Raw genomic sequence first — 18,856 nt, 5'->3', positions numbered from 1 at the left:
CCTCCATAAGAGCTCAATATGAAGGGTCGGCTCAAATTTCCTTCATGTATTCCATGCCATACACCCAGAGGATCGATAATCTGAGAACGCCTGCAGGGTACCAACCTCCAAAGTTCCAACAATTCGACGGAAAGGGCAACCCAAAGCAACATATAGCCCACTTCGTAGAAACATGCGAGAATTCGGGAACAAGGGGAGATCTACTAGTCAAACAGTTCGTCAGAACCCTCAAAGGAAACGCTTTTGACTGGTACACAGACTTAGAGCCTGAGGTGATTGATAGCTGAGAGCAACTTGAAAGAGAATTCTTGAATCGCTTCTACAGCACTAGGCGCACCGTCATCATGATGGAGTTAACAAACGCCAAACAACGAAAATGGGAGTCGTTCGTTGAGTATATCAACCGATGGAAAGCTCGGAGTCTGGATTGCAAAGATCGACTCACCGAATTTTCTGTTATAGAAATGTGCACACAGGGTATGCACTGGGAACTCCTCTACATCCTGCAGGGAATAAAGCCCTGTACCTTTGAAGAATTGGCGACTCGTGCCCACGACATGGAGCTAAGTATCGCCAACAGAGGAACGAGGGACTTCCTGAGCCACGAACCGAAGAAAGACAAGAAGGAAGTGAAGGGCATCGAGAAAATTGTGAAATGTGCCACAAAAGAATCAATGGTCGTTAATACGACCTCGTTGAAGTTCTCCTTGAAAGGGAAAGAGAAGAAGATAGAAAAGAAAGACGAAGAAGGTGAAAGACATCGCCTAACCCTAAAGGAACGGTAGGAAAAAGTCTACCCGTTCCCCGACTCTGATGTTATGGAGATGCTTGAGCAGCTACTAGAGAACCACCTTATCCAGCTACCAGAATGTAAACGATCGAAATAGGTCGACAAAGTGGATTATCCTAACTACTGTAAGTATCACAGGGTCGTTAGCCACCCAGTTGAAAAATGTTTCGTACTGAAGGAATCAATCCTCAAATTGGCTCGTGAGAGGAAAATAGAGTTGGATCTAAAGGAGGTGGTCCAAACGAATCATGTTATGCTGACGGTAGCTTCAAGCGTGGTGGCACCAATCATATATTATGAAAAAAGGGAGAGCTTGATCCAATTTGGGACCTTCGAACCTATGGTAGTGCAATTTCAGCAGGAGGTCCAAGCTACAGATCCTCAAAACGGAGGAGAGCGTGCTGACGATAACGATAACGAAGGCTGGATTCTTGTGGCGCACCGTAAGAAGGGAAGACTGAACTCTACCCAAAAAGAGCTACGCTCTCATAGAAGCTACAATGGAGGGAGAAAGACACAAAAAATGAAGGGTAGAAAGAAGGCTTGGAGGCCCAAAGCTGTTGACGAGAGAGATGAGGATGTTCCTCGTCCTAGACGACAGATGATGTTAGCAGGTTTCCTCCCGAAGAACTTCTGCAATTAGGGTTCAGAGGAGACACCAGAGGTTGCTGCATGTCATGCTGTCAGTATCAAGGAGGACGAAGATACCATTCCAGGCCCATTAAAGTCGATAGGAGAACCAAAGTGTTCGTCACCATTCAACATAGATGACCTACTTTCACTCCCGCGAAAAGGTAAGACGACCATCATTGAGGCACTGTTAGAATCCAACGACTCTGATGCATCAACCTCTGCAGCATGTGCTTATGCCTCGTGTTGCACATCCATAGGCTTCTCAGACGAAGATCTGCTACTGGGATCCAAATTGCATAATAGGCCTTTGTACGTCTGTGGATACATTCGAGAACAGAGAGTGGGTCGAATCCTCATCAACAATGGATCCGCCATCAATATAATGCCTAAGACAACTATGAAATAGTTGAGCATACTCATAGAAGAGCTATCAAACAACAAATTAGTAATTCAGGGTTTCAATCAAGGCAGCCAAAGGGCGATAGGCATGATACGCTTGGAGCTCCTCATTGGCGATTTGAAGGTCGACGTACTATTTCATGTGATAGACTTAAAGACCACCTACAAGCTACTATTGGGACACCCTTGGATTCATGGGAATGGTGTGATTACATCGACACTACATCAGTGTTTCAATTTTTACCAAGACGGGATTAAGAAGGTTGAAGCGGATTTTAATCCGTTTTCCGAGGTCGAGTCTCACTTCGCAGATGCAAAGTTTTACCTAAAAAGTGAGAATTCCGGTGAGACTATGCCGGCAGAGAACTTGCTAGCAAAGAAAGTAGATGGATCCCGGTTGAGGTCGCCAATAGACATAGAGAAAAGGGTGGGTAGCAAGGTACAAGCCTCCAACCCTAAAGAGAGTAGAATATCCCTTGACGTTGGAGAAACATCCGTGGTGAGGGGTGAAAAAACCTCAAAACCTCCGATTCTGCGCTATGTTCCTTTGTCGAGACGAAAAAAGGGTAAGTCATTTTTACGGAATGCTCAAAAGGTTTGCAGGTCGAAGACATAGAAATTCTAAAGGAGAGTTTCTTCACACCCCTCACGCCGATAACGAAGCAGGAAGTCCACAAGTCGGAGGCAGAAGTGACAGGGTTAAAGCTACTCGATAGGTAAACTAAAGACGGATTCGATCCCAGGGCTTATAAGCTGTTGGCGAAGGCGGGCTACAACTTCACAACTCACACTGAGTTTAAGAGTTTGAAGATTTATGAGCAACCCCGACTCTCGCCAACCCAAAAGAAGCTTTTGCAAGAAGGACATGCTATACCCACGTCGAGGGCGGGACTCGGATATGAGCTGTCAGAGCCAATCTGCATAATCAGAAAGGCGAAAGGGAAAGTGGCCAACAACAATCATATCACTGCAGAAGAAGTCGATGATATAGGAGAAAAGGAGGGCAAAGATAAAAGAGCAGCCTTCGACCATATTAGACCGTCTGCCGCACGCTTTTTGGTCTTCGAGAGGTTAAGCATGACAGAAGCAGAAAAGGAAAGCCCATATACTATTCCCAGAGTTACTCGACATTCAGTTTTTCAAAGGTTGACTCTGCCAAAAGAAGGAAATGAGGAAATCATCTATCAATCGTCGGTGGTAGAGCGATCGTCAGCCTTCGAGAGACTAGGCCCAATTCCGACGGAGAACGAAGGAAAACCTCGTGCTCCTGTTTTTTATCGCCTGAAGTATGAGAGGGCCGAAGATCCCTTTGACCAATATGTCCCTAGTAAGACAAAGGAGAAAGGAAAAGTCTACGCTGACGCCTCCGAAATGACCATAAGAAAAAGGGGGTCGATACCTCGAGCGTCCATCTGGCGACGAATTGACCTTAAAAACGCTGAAGCGTCATCGGATTAGAGGCCATCAGGAGAGGCAAGAAGTGATGTAGAAATCCGTAATACCGCCCCCTTACTCATGAAGAGAAAGACCTTCGTTACTCTAAACACAAGTGAGGGAACGCTTAAAGTAAAGAGGCACGACATCGTTTTCACCAATCCTCAGAATGGAAATTTAGAGCAGGAAGAAGGCGAAACTTTGTGCCACCACATCACAATCACCGAAGAATCCGAAGAGGGTATGACCGAAGAGGAAATGGAAGACGCTCCACAAGGTCTAGACGACGGTGGTCAATCCACGGTGGACGAGCTAAAAGAGGTGAATTTGGGCACTGTAGAAGAACCGCGTCCGACTTTCATCAGCGCGTCCCTCTCGGAAGAGGAAGAGGACGAGCACATGAGTCTGCTTACCGAATATAGGGATGTTTTCGCCTGGTTATACATAGAGATTCTGGGACTAGATCCAAAAGTAGCAGTCCACCATCTCACGATCAAACAAGGGTGTCGACCCGTTAAGCAGGCTCAACGACGCTTTCGGCCAGAACTTATCCCTCAGATTGAGGTTGAGGTCAATAAGTTGATTGAGGCTAGGTTCATTTGCGAAGTTAAATATCCAACATGGATAGCCAACATTGTCCTGGTTAGAAAAAAGAATGGACAGCTTCGTATTTGCGTAGACTTTCACGACCTAAATAGTGTATGCCCGAAAAATGATTTTCCATTGCCCATCACAGAAATCATAGTCGATGCGACAACGGGACATGAGGCCTTATCCTTTATGAACGGATCTTCCGAGTATAACCAGATACGAATGGCCCTCGCAGACGTGGAAATGATAGCATTTCGAACCCCAAAAGGGATATATTGTTACAAGGTAATGCCTTTCGGGTTAAAGAACGCCGACACTACTTATCAACGTGCCATGCAGAAGGTGTTTGACGATATGTTACACAAACACATGGAGTGCTATGTGGATGACCTTGTGGTCAAGACCAAGCGACGACATGACCATTTGAAAGATCTAAGAACCGTGTTCGATCGCCTGCTAAAGTACCAGTTAAAGATGAACACCCTCAAATGTGCATTCGACGTAACTTCAGGAAAGTTTTTGGGCTTTGTTGTGAGACATCGAGGGATAGAGATAGACCAATCCAAGATCGATGCCATCTAGAAGATGCCAAGGCCAAGGAATTTACATGAGTTAAGAAGTTTGCATGGACGTTTGGCCTACATCTGGAGATTTATTTCTAACCTGGCAGGGCGGTGTCAACCCTTTCAAAGACTGATGAGAAAGGGAGAGAAATTCGAATGGGATGAGGCCTACAAGAATGCTTTCGATAGCATAAAGAGGTACTTGATTAGCCCTCCTGTCTTAGGAGCCCTAGTAGCGGGCAAGCTGTTGATACTATACATTACAGCGCAAGCGAGATCACTGGGGACACTATTGGCACAAGAAAGAGAAAAGAGAAAAGAATGCGCTCTCTATTACTTAAGTAGGACCCTGAATGGAGTCGAGAGCAATTATTCCCCTATAGAGAAGACGTGCCTTACGCTCTTCTTCGCCATAGATAAGTTGAGGCACTACATGCAGGCCTTCACACTAAATTGCGAAAGCCGATCCCATCAAGTACGTCTTGTCCAGGCCGATCATCTGGGGACGTTTAGCCAAGTGGGCAATCATGCTTCAACAGTATGACATTGTTTATGTACCGCAAAGGGAAGTTAATGGGCAGGCATTGGCTGACTTCCTGGCAGATCACCCAGTTCCATCGAATTGGGAGTTAAGTGAAGACTTTCTTGATGATGAAGTTCTCTTCACAAAAACCTCAGGGCCGTGGGTCATGTTCTTTAACGGTACGGCATGAAAAAGTGGTGTGGAGGTAGGTATCGTCCTCATTTCACCAGAAAAGCACATGTTGCCTTATAGCTTCGCACTTGTCGAGTTATGCTCAAACAATGTCGCTGAATACCAAGCCTTGATAATTGGTCTCCAAATGGCCTTAGAGATTGGAGTAGCTTGTATAGAAATATTCGGTGACTCAAAGTTGATAATCAATCAACTCTTATGCCAGTACGAGATGAAGCATGACGACTTGAAACCCTACTTCACTTACGATCACCAGTTGATGGAGAAGTTCGAAAGCGTGGCGTTGGAACATGTCCCGAGGACAGAGAACAAGAAAGTGGATGCCTTGGCAAACCTAGCCATTACTTTAATGGACCTAGATAATGTGCCCCTTAATATATCGCTTTGGCGGAGATGGGTTGTACCTCCGGTTGGGACTACATATGGGGAAACAAATGCGATATCAGTCTACCTAATCGATGAGAAAGACTGGCGGCAACCCATCATAAATTACCTTGAGCATGGAAGGCTCCCAGATGACACCCATCGTAAAACCGAGGTTCGTAGGGGGGCCGCGCATTTCATTTACTACAAAGGGGTCCTATACCATCAATCCTTTGAAGAACTTTTCCTTCGATGCCTCAGTAAAGAAGAGTCAGCGAAGGCTTTGGAGGAAGCACACTCAAGGTATGAGGCGTGCATCAAGTTGGACCAAAGCTACAATTCCAGCTGAAAAGAATGGGTTACTATTGGCTGGGAATGATCCAAGACTCAATGGATTATGCAAAGAAATGTGAAGCCTGTCAATATCACGCGAATTTCATTCATCAACCGCCCGAGCCTCTACATCCGACCAGAGCCTCGTGGCCTTTCGAAGCATGGGGGCTTGATCTGGTTGGCCCTATAACACCTAAGTCATCAGCAGGGCACTCCTACATCCTCGCAGCCACTGACTACTTCTCAAGATGGGCTGAGGCTATCGCGCTAAGGGAAGCTAAGAAAGAAAATGTGGTGGATTTTATCCGTACTCATATCATTCATCGGTACAGTGTTCCCCATCGGATCATGACAGATAACAAAAGATAATTCTCCAACAGTTTGATGGATAGGTTGTGTGAAAAATTCAAATTCAAGCAGTATAAGTTATCCATGTATAACACCGCTGCAAATGGGTTGGCTGAGGCATTTAATAAGACATTGTGCAACCTACTGAAGAAAATTGTTTCAATTCGAAGAGAGATTGGCAAGAGAAGATCGGTGAAGCGTTCTGGGCTTATCACACCACTCACCGTACCCCTACAGAAGTCACCCCGTACTCTCTCGTTTATGGAGTAGAAGCTGTCCTTCCTTTGGAAAGAGAAATTCCATCACTAAGAATGGCGGTGCAAGAAGGGCTCACTATAGAGAACAATGCCAAACTGCGGCTCCAAGAGTTGTAAGCATTTAATGAAAAATGATTAGAAGTTCAACAAGCGTTCGATTGTTACCAGGCGCGAATGTCTAAAGCCTTCGATAAGCATGTAAAGCCTCGGTTCTTTTAAGTCGGTGATCTAGTGCTCGCCGTAAGGAGACCAAATATCATGACAAGACATATGGGGAATAAGTTTACACCTAAATGGGATGAGCCCTATATCGTAAAAAAAGTCTACACAAACGGAGCATACAAGATAGTTGATCAAGATGGGCTAAGAATTGGCCCAATCAACTGAAAGTTTCTCAAGAAGTTTTACGCTTAACAAATGTATAAAAAAAAAAAAAAAAAAAAAAAAAAAAAAAAAACTGTACGAACTACGTTACAACTTGATCCCTGTTATTATAAAGGGTACGTAGGCAACTTAAAGAAATTTAAGTTCAGTCGCACATAAAAAAATTCTTTTTGAGCTACATTATGACTTGATCCTTATCATTAAGAAGGGTATATAGACAACTTGAAAGAAACTTCAAGTTCAGTCTAGTTAAAAAGAACTTGAACTACATTATGACGATCCCTATCATTAAGAAGGTATGTAGGCAGCTTGAAAGAAACTTCAAGTTCAATCTAGTTAAAAAAAAAAAAAAAACTTGAACTATGTCATGATTTGATCCCTTTATTTAAAGGTACGAAGAAAACTTAAAGAAATTTAAGTCTTGTCCATCAGAAGAGGTACGACAACCATGCAAATATGATACTACAAGATTAATGTTGATCATCCCCATTAAAGAATGACACTCCAAATCGAAGATGTTAATCCCTATTGGGGGCAACATAACGGATTGAAGAAGTTCATCCCTCGTAAGGAGCTAGCACAGTAAATAAAAGGCACACGCTTGGAATGCACCTCGCTTCCTCTTTGAAATCAAACTCGGATGCTCTTCCATCTTCAAGTTCAGAGGTTTCATCGATGCTTCATCTTCATACTCAAGTTTGGAGGCTTTTCAATGGCATCTTCATGCTCAAAGTCGCGAAGTCGAGCTCAATGTGAAGATTCATCGATGCTTCGTCAAACTCAAGTGCGGAGGATTTACGGATGCTTCAAGCTCAAATGTGGAGGATTCGCCGATTCTTCAAGCTCAAGTGCAAAGGATTCGCCCATGCTTTATCAAACTCAAATGCGGAGGATTTACCGATGCTTTGTCAAACTCAAACGCGAAGGTCTCATCGATGCTCTTCCATTTTCAAGTTTAGAGGCTCCATCGATGTTGCTCCATCTTCAAGTTCAAGATTGGCGTGCATGACCCCCACTTCCATCTTCAAGTTCAAGATTGGCGTGCATGACCCCACTTCCATCTTCAAGTTCAAGATCGGTGTGCATGGCTCTGCTTCCATCTTCAAGTTTAAGATTGGTGTGCATGGCTCCACTTCTGTCTTCAAGTTCAAGGTCGGTGTGCATGGCTCCACTTCTGTCTTCAAGTTCAAGGTCGATGTGCATGGCTCTGCTCCATTTTTAAGCTCAAGATCGGTGTGCATGGCTCCGCGTCCTCTTCAAGTTCATGGTCGGTGTGCATGGCTCGGCTCCATCTTCAATGAGTCAGTCTACAAAATCATGACGCATCTTCGCTTCATCTCCAAAATCTGGCGTGATTCGCTTCATCTTCAAAGTCGTGGCGTGGCTTCGCTTCATCTCCAAATTGATGGCGCGACTTTGCTTCATCATCAAAATGTTGGCACAGTTTCGTTTTATCTCCAAAGTCTGCGTGGTTCGCCTCATCTCCAAGTTTTGGTGTGGCTTCACTTCACCTCCAAACTGATGGCACGACTTCGCTTCATCTCCAAAGTCATGGTGCGGTTTCGTTTCCTCTCCAAAATGTTGGTACAACTTCACCCCTTCTCTAAAATTGGTGTAGCTTCGCTTCCTCTTAAAAAATGTGGGTATGGTTCCACCTCATATGCGAGATCAAGTTTGGTTTGCCAAACTCTACCTCATATGCGAAGACAACTCTGGTCCATCCGGCTCCACCTCATTTGTGAGGACAACTCTGGTCCGTCCGGCTCCGCCTTGTACGCGAGATCAACTTTAGTCAACCTGACTTCGCTCAAAAGCTTGATGGCATATTCTTCTCATCTTCAAAGTTTGATGGCATATCCGCCTCATCCTCAATACTCAATGACATATTTCCCTTATCTTCAAATTTTGATCAAGGAGTAACATAACAAGGTGGGCCTTATCTGGATCGGTGAAAGCATGGGAGAGTTGTAAGTCTTGCAGAGCCCCTCCCATGACGTTCAGGATATGCGAACGGTGGTACAAGGTAGACCTTATCGGGATCCTCCCTAGGGTCAAAGCATGGGAGAGTTGTAAGCCTTGCAGGGCCCCTCCCATGACAATCAGGAAGCATGAACAGTCATACAGTAGATAGACCATACCAAAGTCATCCTACAAAAGAAGACGCAGTTGTACTCCCTTGAGTTGTGTTTTAGCTCCTACAAAAGAGTAAAGGGGACAAATTAGTAAACCTACATAAAAAAATAAAAAAAAGAAGGGAAAAAAAAAGAAAAAAATACGAAATTTTCTTTAAAAAAAAATGAAAGAAGAAGTGGAAAAGGAGAGAGAGGAAAGATTAGAAGAAGAGGAAGGGATGAAGATAATGGAGGGGTTTGGGATCCTATTTATTGAGGTTTCTGGGTTCCATAACAAATTAGGAAATCCAAATCAAATAATAGATTTGATTTAAAATATTAGATTTTTTATCAGATTTTCTAATTTGATTCTATTCTAATTTCAAATTAAATTAAACAAATTTCCTATTTAATTTAATCTTATTAGATTTTGTCCTCAAATTTATCTTCAACTAAGATTTAGATATATTCTAAATTTTATTCAAAGTCAAATTTAAATTGTGGATAAAATCATAAATTAAAATCTGACCATTTTCCAAATTTTAATCAAAATCAAAATTGTTCACATTGAGATTAAATTGCAAATAAAATCTCAAATTAAAATTTGGGCATATTCCAAAATTTATCCCAAATCTAAATTATGAGACTTTTATCCGAAAAATTATTAAGGATAAAATCTCAAATTAAAATTTGGGCATATTTCAAATTTTATCCCAAATCTAAATTACGAGACTTTTATGCTCAAACCAAATTATTAAGGATAAAACCTCAAATTAAAATTTGAGCATATTCCAAATTTTATCCCAAATCCAAATCATCAGACTTTTATCCTCAAACCAAATTATTAAGGATAAAATCTCAAATTAAAATTTGGGCATATTCCAAATTTTATCCCATCACTAAATCACCAAACTTGTAGCCAAATTATTAAGGATAAAATCTCAAATTAAAATTTGGGCATCTTCCAAATTTTATATCAAATTCATCTAAATTTAGGTTCTAAATCAAGTTGTGGGAAAGATCTAAAATTCATCCCAAATTAAAATTTGGCCATATTCCAAATTCAAGTATCCTATTGATCGGATAAGAAAAAAAATAATCTTTTATTCAAATTTGGACATATGTCAAATTTTATCATAAATCCAAATCAAATTAAATTGAGACAAAGCTCAAAATTTTTCGTAAATTTGGCGATATTCCAAATTTTATCCCAAATTCAAGTTAAACTTATGGACTAAATTTATAGATAAACTGACACATCAATTAAGGTCAAATTCAAGAACAAATATATTTGGATTTTGATTCCAACTTTATATTTTTCGATATTCATCCACTCATGTATGTGCATAAATCTCAAAAGAAGATTTATTGAATGAGAAATTTTAGACCAATCACAAGTTGTCACGTCATTTACTAAATTAATGATGAAATTTCAGACTCAATTAGAAGTTGAGATATGTCCTGAATTAAAATTGAAGATAATTTTATCATAACCGTTGAAACATATAAGATTAATTTGATCCAATTTGATATTATTATTCGAGTTAAAATTCAATTAAATCCAAAAATAGACTGAATTTGATCCAAATATCAAATCATGCCTAAATCCGATTAATTGGGCCCAAAGACCAACCCATGTACCAACCAAGCTCAAGTCTAACTAATTGGATCCAAAAGTCAGACCTGTGATCAACCAAGCCCAAGCCCACCTGTGAACTCTATAAATAAATAAACTTTCCTCATTTGAAGGGGTAACAATTAACTTATAAGAAATTCTAGATATGTATTAAATTTTATCTTTTAAGTTGATAATTAATATCTTATCTATCAAAGAATAAGATGTTAACTAGGTCCGAACAGGTATTTTTAAAAAGAACAAAAACACTACAATAAACATCACAAAAAGTTAGGCTAAAAATGAAATTAAGACAGATATTTGGAGATGAAATATGGGACAAATCATCTTTTTCACAATATATTAAATAATATTTGTTGATTAGAAGAGTATAAGATAATTAAGTTTGAAAATGGGTTTTTTCTTGGTAGATACACCAAGGCATTAAGCCTAGAAGGTTTCCACAACTCCTTGACTCAATCCTTTGGATTGAAGATGCAAGTATTCTGAAGACTAAAGTCTTTTAAAGATACAAGTAGTCCTTCCCAGAAAATTTATCAACAAGCAAAAGACTTTCAAAACTGCACTTCAACAAGCAAAAGACTTTCAAAACTCCACTCCTAGAAGACCCTCAAGAAAGTTAGATACTTTTCTTCCTTAAGTCAAACACATTTACAGTATTAAAGATCGAATCACATTACATCAAATCAACTTCAATATCAACACCAACTTCATTGCATTAAAATCAACTTCAATATCAACATCAACTCAAATTCACTACCACAAAAATTGTGTAAAATTATAATTAAAATTTGGGTAGGAAAATACAACTTCTGAACTCGAATATTATGTTGAGAGAATTCTTTCTAAATCCATGGAGATCCGTGTAAATGATTTGAACTTCTCTTTTCTTGTCAAATAAGATTGTTTTTTAAATCATTTAATTTTTGCCTAAATAAAGTCGCAACTATTTAATCACTATATATTCTCAAAGAGTGCAAAAAATAACGGATAACTGAAATTTGATTTTAAAAAAACTTTGTAAATGAACTTCAGAAAGGTCGAACAAATCTATTACATATCGGCACGCTTCTGTAAAGCAGGTGAACAGAAACGTCCACGAGAACGACTTCCCCAATGGAAAAATGATTTTCATTCCATATATATGGTTTATTTTTTAGAATAAAGTCATTTAATTAAAATAATTACTATTAAAAATTTCAACTAAATAATTAAATTTCACACTAACTTTTTACATTAATGAGATGCTTCCAGGCAGGTGTTAAAATTCAACAAGTCATTTTTCGTGGGAGATTATACATGCCCCAAATAATAGTAACAATAACAATGTCAATAAAAATCCAGTATATTCCACTGCAAACAAATGTCAAAATTACCATGGAATGATACTTTCAGTCATTTTCTAATTAAAAATACCCAAATATGCACATAGGTGAAACCATCATTAATTTACAATGTGAAGAAAATCGACAATCGCAACCCTAAATTCTCATAAAACAACCATGAGAAACCAAAACACATTGGGCATAGAGATAATTACAAACCCTACAAACATTTCCTCCTCATAATTGTCGATGGGGAAAAAACAAATATTAGACAAAGGGAGATTAATTAATTTGCATGAGCCTGATGGCGTGACTTCTCCTTCTCCTTCACTTCGCACCCTTGGCTTTTATCATATTCTTCAAAACATATCAAAAACAATATACCAATTAAGATCATTTAACTAATAAATCACACATTCTAAAGACAGAATGTGTTTAATTACCATGTTGATTCCCGTGGGAGGGCCATTTTTTATTATCGGTTTCGTCGTCACTCGGCTGATTCCTTCCATAAGTTCCTCCAAATCCTTCTTCCTCGCTTCGGGTCGCATACGCTTCCCCGAAGGAATCACACATTATATCTCTGTTTTCACACATTTCACTTATTAACCAATTTCAATTTGAAAAACTAAGAACCATCTATTTAAAGAAAATTTTTATTTTTGAATATTTTTACCTACAATTAAAAAAAAAAAAAAAACGAAAATCCCATCTGATCACTCTTTTTTTTTTTTTTTTTTTAACCAAACCTTTTTTTTAAGTTTAAAAAACTAAAAAAGAGTAGGATCCAGAAACTTATTTTGCTTCTAAAATTTGATTAATAATTCTAGAATTTATTAAATTTTGGTAAAAACTATAATAATTTTTTTTTTAAAAAAAGACAGAAAACTAAAAACAATCCAAATCAAATAATAATGAAGCCTACTAACCCAGTCTCCTTGGCTTTGTTCTGAGAGTCATCCATATCGTTTGAGTTCTGATCAGGTGCGGTGGCTAAACCAATCGCTTGACGGGATCGGAGCTCAGGCGAGCATATACGGCGGAGCTGCGGCGGAAGAGGTGATGTGAGCACGATTGGCGGTGGAGTACGCCCGAACCTAATGGCGTTTATCATTTTACTTCGGGAAATTAAGTTTAAGAATTATTTTATATTGAACTTAAAAGTCAGGCAGAGACGGTAGAGACGGTAAGGGTAGAAATTTTCCCAAACATACACTGATATCTTAAGTGTGACACGTGGAGAAAATTCAACACGCGTCTGATTTTCACAACGTTAAAATCTTACGTGGCGTTGACGCAGCAAAACTTTTTTGCACCGTAATTAAACATGACACGTGGTGCTGCGTGGTGATATCTTCGTGAATGTTTATTATTTAATGATAGGGAAAAAAAAGACAAAAAGGATTCCGACCTGCCGGATTCGAACCAGCGACCTAAGGATATCTGAGAATTCCTCACTACAGTCCTCCGCTCTACCAACTGAGCTAAGGTCGGATTCATTATATTAAAGTTGATTATATTTTTAATATTCATAATTTTTTTTTTCTTTTAACCGACTTTGATTTATTTTATTTATTTACATCTTTAAGTAAACAACCGACTCAATTTTTATATTCTCCGGAAAGCCGTGCTTTTAATGTAACTTCACGTAGTTTGTCTGCATAGCTCAAATATACAAATCTTATCTTTCTTTGTTTTATTCTATTGACACGAACATATTTGAGATGGATTTAGAATATATTTTAAAGTGTTACTTACAAAAATTAGAATATTTAACCATTATTTAAAATAGATTTTGAAAAATAGTTTCTGAAAGTATTTCAACTACTTTAATTAAAAGAGTTTAAATAAAAATTAATCTTCTTTTAAGTATTTTTTAAGTGAATTTTTTACCCCTCTTTTTCTTTTCCTAAGTACTTTTTCTCTCCAAAAAAATCAAACTTGTGTCTGAATTTTATTGAATATAAGAGATTTGAGTGACCTCGTGAAACGCCCCCCCTTCATATTTTGAACATAATTTCAAAATGAAGTAAATGTCATTTGATTTTTTTTCTTTAAAAAAGTATACTCTGCTTTTTCATTACTTATCTACAATGATTCATATCTTTTAAATTAATAATAGCTTTTATAAACGCCCCCCTCATAGGATTCTTGGGTGGAGGAAGAGAACTCAAAGATATAGCTTTGGAAGGAAAGAGTTTAACCAAGTACCTAAATTATACTTTGAAAGAAGAAAAATTGAAGTGTTGGAAATATAGTGGTTTGAAGTAAAAAATTTGGCTAAGTGTCCAAACTATGCTATGAGAATAAGAGTTTGAGTCATAGCGTAGGAGAGAATGGAAATCTTAGCTAAGTTCAACTCATAATGAAGTTGAAGAAGTAGCTCATAACCTAGGAGAAAAGCCATAATATAGTTCATAGCATAGTTGAGGAAATCTTGAAGGTACCATGTTGAACGCATGGTAGGTGGATCCTTAAGGTGACTTTGGATAGTTTTGGACGCATGGGAGATGTTGGAGACTATGCTACGAGTATAGAGAACTATGCTTTGAACCTAGAGTTTTCCTGGAAATGAAGGATAACAAATTGGCGAAGTGTCGGAGACAAGGTAAAATGCCTAGTCTAAGGAAGAAGGAGGAGTTTGAACTAAGTACTAAGTATGCTAGAAGTAAGGGCTTAACTTGGGATGAGTTATCCTAAAGTTGGAAGCATGAAGGGAAGTGTAGAAGCCTGGGACGCATGTTTCGACAAAAACAAGCCCATTTGGACGCATGCTAGAATGTCTAAGGCTAGGTGAACGCATGGGGGAAGAAATGGCTAAGTATTAAACAATCATACGTGGAACTATGCACCACCAAGAGAGAAGATCAGGGTTCAACGCATAGAGGATGAGTGGCGGACGCATAGGGTATTCAAGTTGAGAATTTGGCTAAGTGTTGAACAACATAGGACACTACAATTGAGGAAACCCTAAAAAATGGGGTGTTGGATGCGTAGTTGGAGTGTTGAGCACATAGAGGGCCATGCGGATGCATACTTTGAGGTGAAAGGAGACAAAGAGAACACATGGCCATGCTTTAAGCTCCAAGGATCAGAAAGTTATGCTTTGAGGAAAGAGATGAAAACTAAGGAAGAATGAAGTGAGGGAGAGTTGGACGCATAGAGAAAAGATTGGACACATAGAGGACCTTGTGGATTCCAATTGGGTCTATGTGGGGTAAGATGGAAACATGAGACAACCCCTTAGGAAAGGAGTTATACCAAGAAACCCATTACGCTAGTTGGATGCATACCTAAGGAGGAAATAGTAGGTTAGACGCATACCCTTTCCATGGGCCAAAGAAGGAAGCTATGCTACGACAGGTAGACAAGTTGGTAGCATAATTAGAAAATAATAAGCCCAAAACTAGAGGACCATCCGTTGGAAACACTGTATGGACACATAGAAGGTGAAGTTGGATGCATATGGGAGCTTGGTGAAGCAACCATGTGTCCAACATAAGCTGCCACGCATTGACGTGAGCAAACTTGGGGAACAAGGTCGGACTGACAACAAAATGGGGTATGTGACTCAAACAAATGGAAGTCTTGAACGAGCTAAGCTTGAGGTGGTCACATGAGAAGACATGCAAAAGGTTGGAATGCCATTTCAGAAGAGCTATGTGTTAGCCTGAGTAAGGTCAAGACACTTAAGCTTGCATGCAAGTAGGAGGTGTCAAAGATCTTTGTGCTAGCCTTTGTATGATGCCGATGTTGGGTTTAATGCCCTAAATCTCGTAGGGTCCTATAGTTTTTAAACTTTGTATGAACAAACTCTTATGTGATTAATAATATACGATATTTTTATTCACTTTATCTATAAAATATGTGATATTTTAGTTGCATTAACCACAAACCAAAAAACTAACATCTAAGGTTATCATTGTAACTTAAACATGTATGTGAAGACATACAGGTGGATCATGTTTAAGTGATAACCTAAACGGTCTGTAGTATATGGATAAGGTTGGGTACCTTATCCTTGTGACACTACGAGTATGGCCCACTTTGTAGGTGTTACAATTGTTTTCAAGTGCTACAAATGATATGATCATGATCATTCATGTATTAGATATGCGAGCGGGGATATTCTATACAAAGGAATTTGTATAAGACCGGACCATGAAATGTTTAGTCTCATTATATAACACTGTTTATAATAGAGACTTTCATTTCACCAGGATGACCATAGGTGACATGACCTTAATCCTGAGTGATTGTGAACTCCTACCTATAAAGGCGGTCATTTGATTTGTATGGGTGAGAATGGTCAGATCACCGACTCAACAAGCCTACTATTTTGGAGATTTGTCTAATTGGGAAGCTGGGAACACAACTACACAAGATGGAATTCACTCCTTTTCTAAAGCAGGGGTAAGTACATAAATTGCTCCCTTAAGGGCTGATTCCAGGTTTTGAACAATGTGGCGTCACACCCTTTCTTGGCTCGAGAGGGCTTTAGTCATAGTGGGACTATGATCTATTGTTCATTAGAGGGATCAATGGTACTTAAGGAGTTAGAGGTAACTACAAGGGTAAAATGGTAATTTGGCACAACTATACTTACGAGTAATTTGTGAAGAGTCATCGTACTGTTAACGGAGTGCCCGACAGTTAACGGATTGCAGCTATCGGTCTTTAGTGGAGTGCCCGACAGTTAACGAATGGTGGATAATGTAATTAAAGAGTTTAATTAATTATTCACGTACCATTGGAGCTTCAAACTACAAGTCCATAAGATCCCTTTGGTAGCTCAAAAAGATTTAGTTGAGAATCAATTTTTAGGTTAATTTGAATTGTTCAAGTTAATAAAAGGGAATTTAATTATATATGATATAATTAAATTGATTCAATTATATATGATATAATTGTTATACTTTGTGTGTGATACATTATAGTTTATTTGGAGGGAATAAATATTTGAATAGGATTCAAATATGTTTTCTATGAATGTGATTCATAGTTGTTAAATTTAATATAAATATGATTTATATTAAATGCCATAAAATAGAAAAAAAGAACTATAGTTTATATTGTATATGATACAATATTAAAACTATAGGTTATGTGTTATATTTGATATAACATATAGTTTAATATAAATAAGATATGATAAGTTATTTATAATATTTATTTATATTATTTGTATTATTTTGAATCTCCAACCACCTTAGTGAGTGGTTAATTGGTTTTATGGCAAATGGAATAAAATAATTTTTTTTTTCTTTTCTTCCTAACAAACTTACATGAGAACCTACACGATTGAAGTTTTCTATACGAGTGAACAGAAACGTTCTGTTTTCTTTAATCTTCTGCCTCCTCCAAACTCAAACAAACCCTCCAAACCAAAATAGTCAGAGCTCACCATTCCTGGATTCTCACCCTGATAATACTGAAGGTTCCTTGTGGTAGTGTCTATTTTGGTTTGATAAAGCTCTTGAAGAGGGTCTTCAAGTTTGCTGCTGAGTTTGAGGTTCGTGAACGTTCGAGGGATTCACAACAAAAAAAAAAGAAGAAAAAAGAAAAAAGAAAAGTTTTTCAAAGGTAATATCTCTTGAACATTTTTTCTTTATAAAAAGCATGCTGTAATTTACTATTGAATGAATGTGTTGAATGTTTGCTGTAAATTTGGTTTTTCAATCAAAATAGAATTTGGACGATCCGCTTCTGCTCAAGGATCTCTTTAAAACGAGTTCCTTCAGCCGACACTTAGAATTTGCATGCAAGAGAGGTGTCATGTGCTGGAGGATTAGAGTTAATGACAAGGTTGGCTTGAGTTACCTATAAATACCCTAAGGAATCACCTCTCACCACACAACTAAAAGTTCTCTCAAAAGGAGACTCAAAAGGGGAGAGTTGGAGAGAATTAGGGTTTCGGGAGATGTCCAGGGTGAAGTAGCCTAGGCGTTGGGATCATCATCCAAGCGTTTCAGGAGGATCCTCGGGCATGGGAGGCTCAATTAGGCGTCCAACTAGTGTTGAGGAAGTTCAACCTTGCGTCCAACTATTATCCAAAGTGCTCAGAAGCCTCTTTTCGTATCAACTAGAGTTGCCTCAAAGTTCAAGAAAGAATTAAGGAAACTATGAGGAAACTTAGGAAGAAGAGTTGTTGCCAGTTAATTGTGAATGACATGTTTTTCAAAATGATTTAACAATTTCATAGAGTAAGCCTAATATACGTTTTACTTAAGAGTTTTTTCCCGAGCATGTTATTTCTAAAGTTTTAATATGAGTTTTATAGTATGCTTTACTTAAGCATACTTGAATTTTAATGCTCGGAAGTATAAACTAACAAAGAATTCCTTGAGTTGAGTTCTCCCCATAAATTTCTATGCTTATGAAGTATATGCTCCTAGAATGCTTGATATTTGTAAAGTCTGGGTTCCTATATACAATTGAGGTGTATGTTGTTTGAACGAGGAAACTCAATACTGAAGGACTATGAGAATGTATCCGGGTCCTATGATACCTAAGGTATGACAGTATCTAGGACTTAACAATATCCACGTAGGTATTATCAACGTTGGTTGTGTTAAGACTACTCCACATCAACTAAGGATTTGGACATTGAGCGATTGAGCAAAAGGGCTCTCCCTCAACTAGAGTTAGAGGATGATGTATATTAGATATTTCCAAGGTTCTATAACATTTCCTAAAAATGTTATGCCTGATGTTCTAAATTAGTAAACCCTGAATTCATAAATTGATACTTGAATATGATCATTTTTCATTAACGTGTGTATGGAAAACATGTTTTAAAATGTCACTCAGTGAGCTTCTTGAAGCTCATTCTTTCCTTTTATGTTTTCCCTCTTAGTAGCAATTGTTGAGGAGTCCCAGGGTGCTGCTAAGGTCAAGGTCTGTCACACTACCACAATTCCAGACTTAAGCATGTTATTTTGAGTTTCTGTAATTAAGAGTCTGGAGTTGTATAA

General features: G+C 38.6%; 3 protein-coding genes, 1 non-coding gene and 1 pseudogene across 4 annotated transcripts; 3 read left to right on the top strand and 2 right to left on the bottom strand.

Moving 5' to 3' along the window:
- Nucleotides 1-557: 557 nt before the first annotated feature.
- Nucleotides 558-4,429, top strand: LOC150037181 (uncharacterized; annotated as a pseudogene).
- A 742-nt stretch (nucleotides 4,430-5,171) lies between these two features.
- Nucleotides 5,172-5,837, top strand: LOC150037180 (uncharacterized). The gene has a single exon (XM_090311903.1). It carries the CDS (start codon nucleotides 5,172-5,174, stop codon nucleotides 5,835-5,837), a length of 666 nt encoding a protein of 221 aa, XP_090168029.1.
- Nucleotides 5,838-5,878: 41 nt separating this feature from the next.
- On the top strand, nucleotides 5,879-6,190 carry LOC150037179 (uncharacterized). The gene has a single exon (XM_090311902.1). The coding sequence runs from the start codon at nucleotides 5,879-5,881 to the stop codon at nucleotides 6,188-6,190; it is 312 nt and encodes a 103-aa protein (XP_090168028.1).
- A 5,739-nt stretch (nucleotides 6,191-11,929) lies between these two features.
- Nucleotides 11,930-13,040, bottom strand: LOC120074572 (late embryogenesis abundant protein). Its single transcript, XM_039027730.2, has 3 exons — nucleotides 12,812-13,040; nucleotides 12,326-12,465; nucleotides 11,930-12,239 (listed from the first exon to the last, which is right to left on the bottom strand). Exons 1-3 carry the CDS (start codon nucleotides 12,994-12,996, stop codon nucleotides 12,169-12,171), a joined length of 396 nt encoding a protein of 131 aa, XP_038883658.1. The 5' UTR covers nucleotides 12,997-13,040; the 3' UTR covers nucleotides 11,930-12,168.
- Nucleotides 13,041-13,287: 247 nt separating this feature from the next.
- TRNAY-GUA (transfer RNA tyrosine (anticodon GUA)) lies at nucleotides 13,288-13,376 on the bottom strand. The gene is given in 2 exon segments: nucleotides 13,288-13,323; nucleotides 13,340-13,376. It is a non-coding gene; the product is annotated as a tRNA-Tyr (tRNA).
- Between the last annotated feature and the right edge of the window lie 5,480 nt (nucleotides 13,377-18,856).

Source organism: Benincasa hispida, chromosome 3 (genome assembly GCF_027475165.1).
Source record: "Benincasa hispida cultivar pf3 chromosome 3, pf3_genome.v1.1, whole genome shotgun sequence".
Lineage (NCBI taxonomy): Eukaryota > Viridiplantae > Streptophyta > Magnoliopsida > Cucurbitales > Cucurbitaceae > Benincasa > Benincasa hispida.
This window is presented reverse-complemented; position numbering and strand designations above follow the sequence as displayed.

What these genes read in the sequence shown, in the direction of transcription:
- LOC150037180 (XM_090311903.1), top strand. Translation starts at nt 5,172, where the DNA reads ATGTTGCCTTATAGCTTCGCACTTGTCGAGTTATGCTCAAACAATGTC.
- LOC150037179 (XM_090311902.1), top strand. Translation starts at nt 5,879, where the DNA reads ATGGATTATGCAAAGAAATGTGAAGCCTGTCAATATCACGCGAATTTC.
- LOC120074572 (XM_039027730.2), bottom strand. Translation starts at nt 12,996, where the DNA reads ATGATAAACGCCATTAGGTTCGGGCGTACTCCACCGCCAATCGTGCTC. An exon ending in AACAAAGCCAAGGAGACTGG is followed by an intron (nt 12,466 to 12,811) that starts GTTAGTAGGCTT and finishes GTGTGAAAACAG; the next exon opens with AGATATAATGTGTGATTCCT. An exon ending in CTCCCACGGGAATCAACATG is followed by an intron (nt 12,240 to 12,325) that starts GTAATTAAACAC and finishes TATGTTTTGAAG; the next exon opens with AATATGATAAAAGCCAAGGG.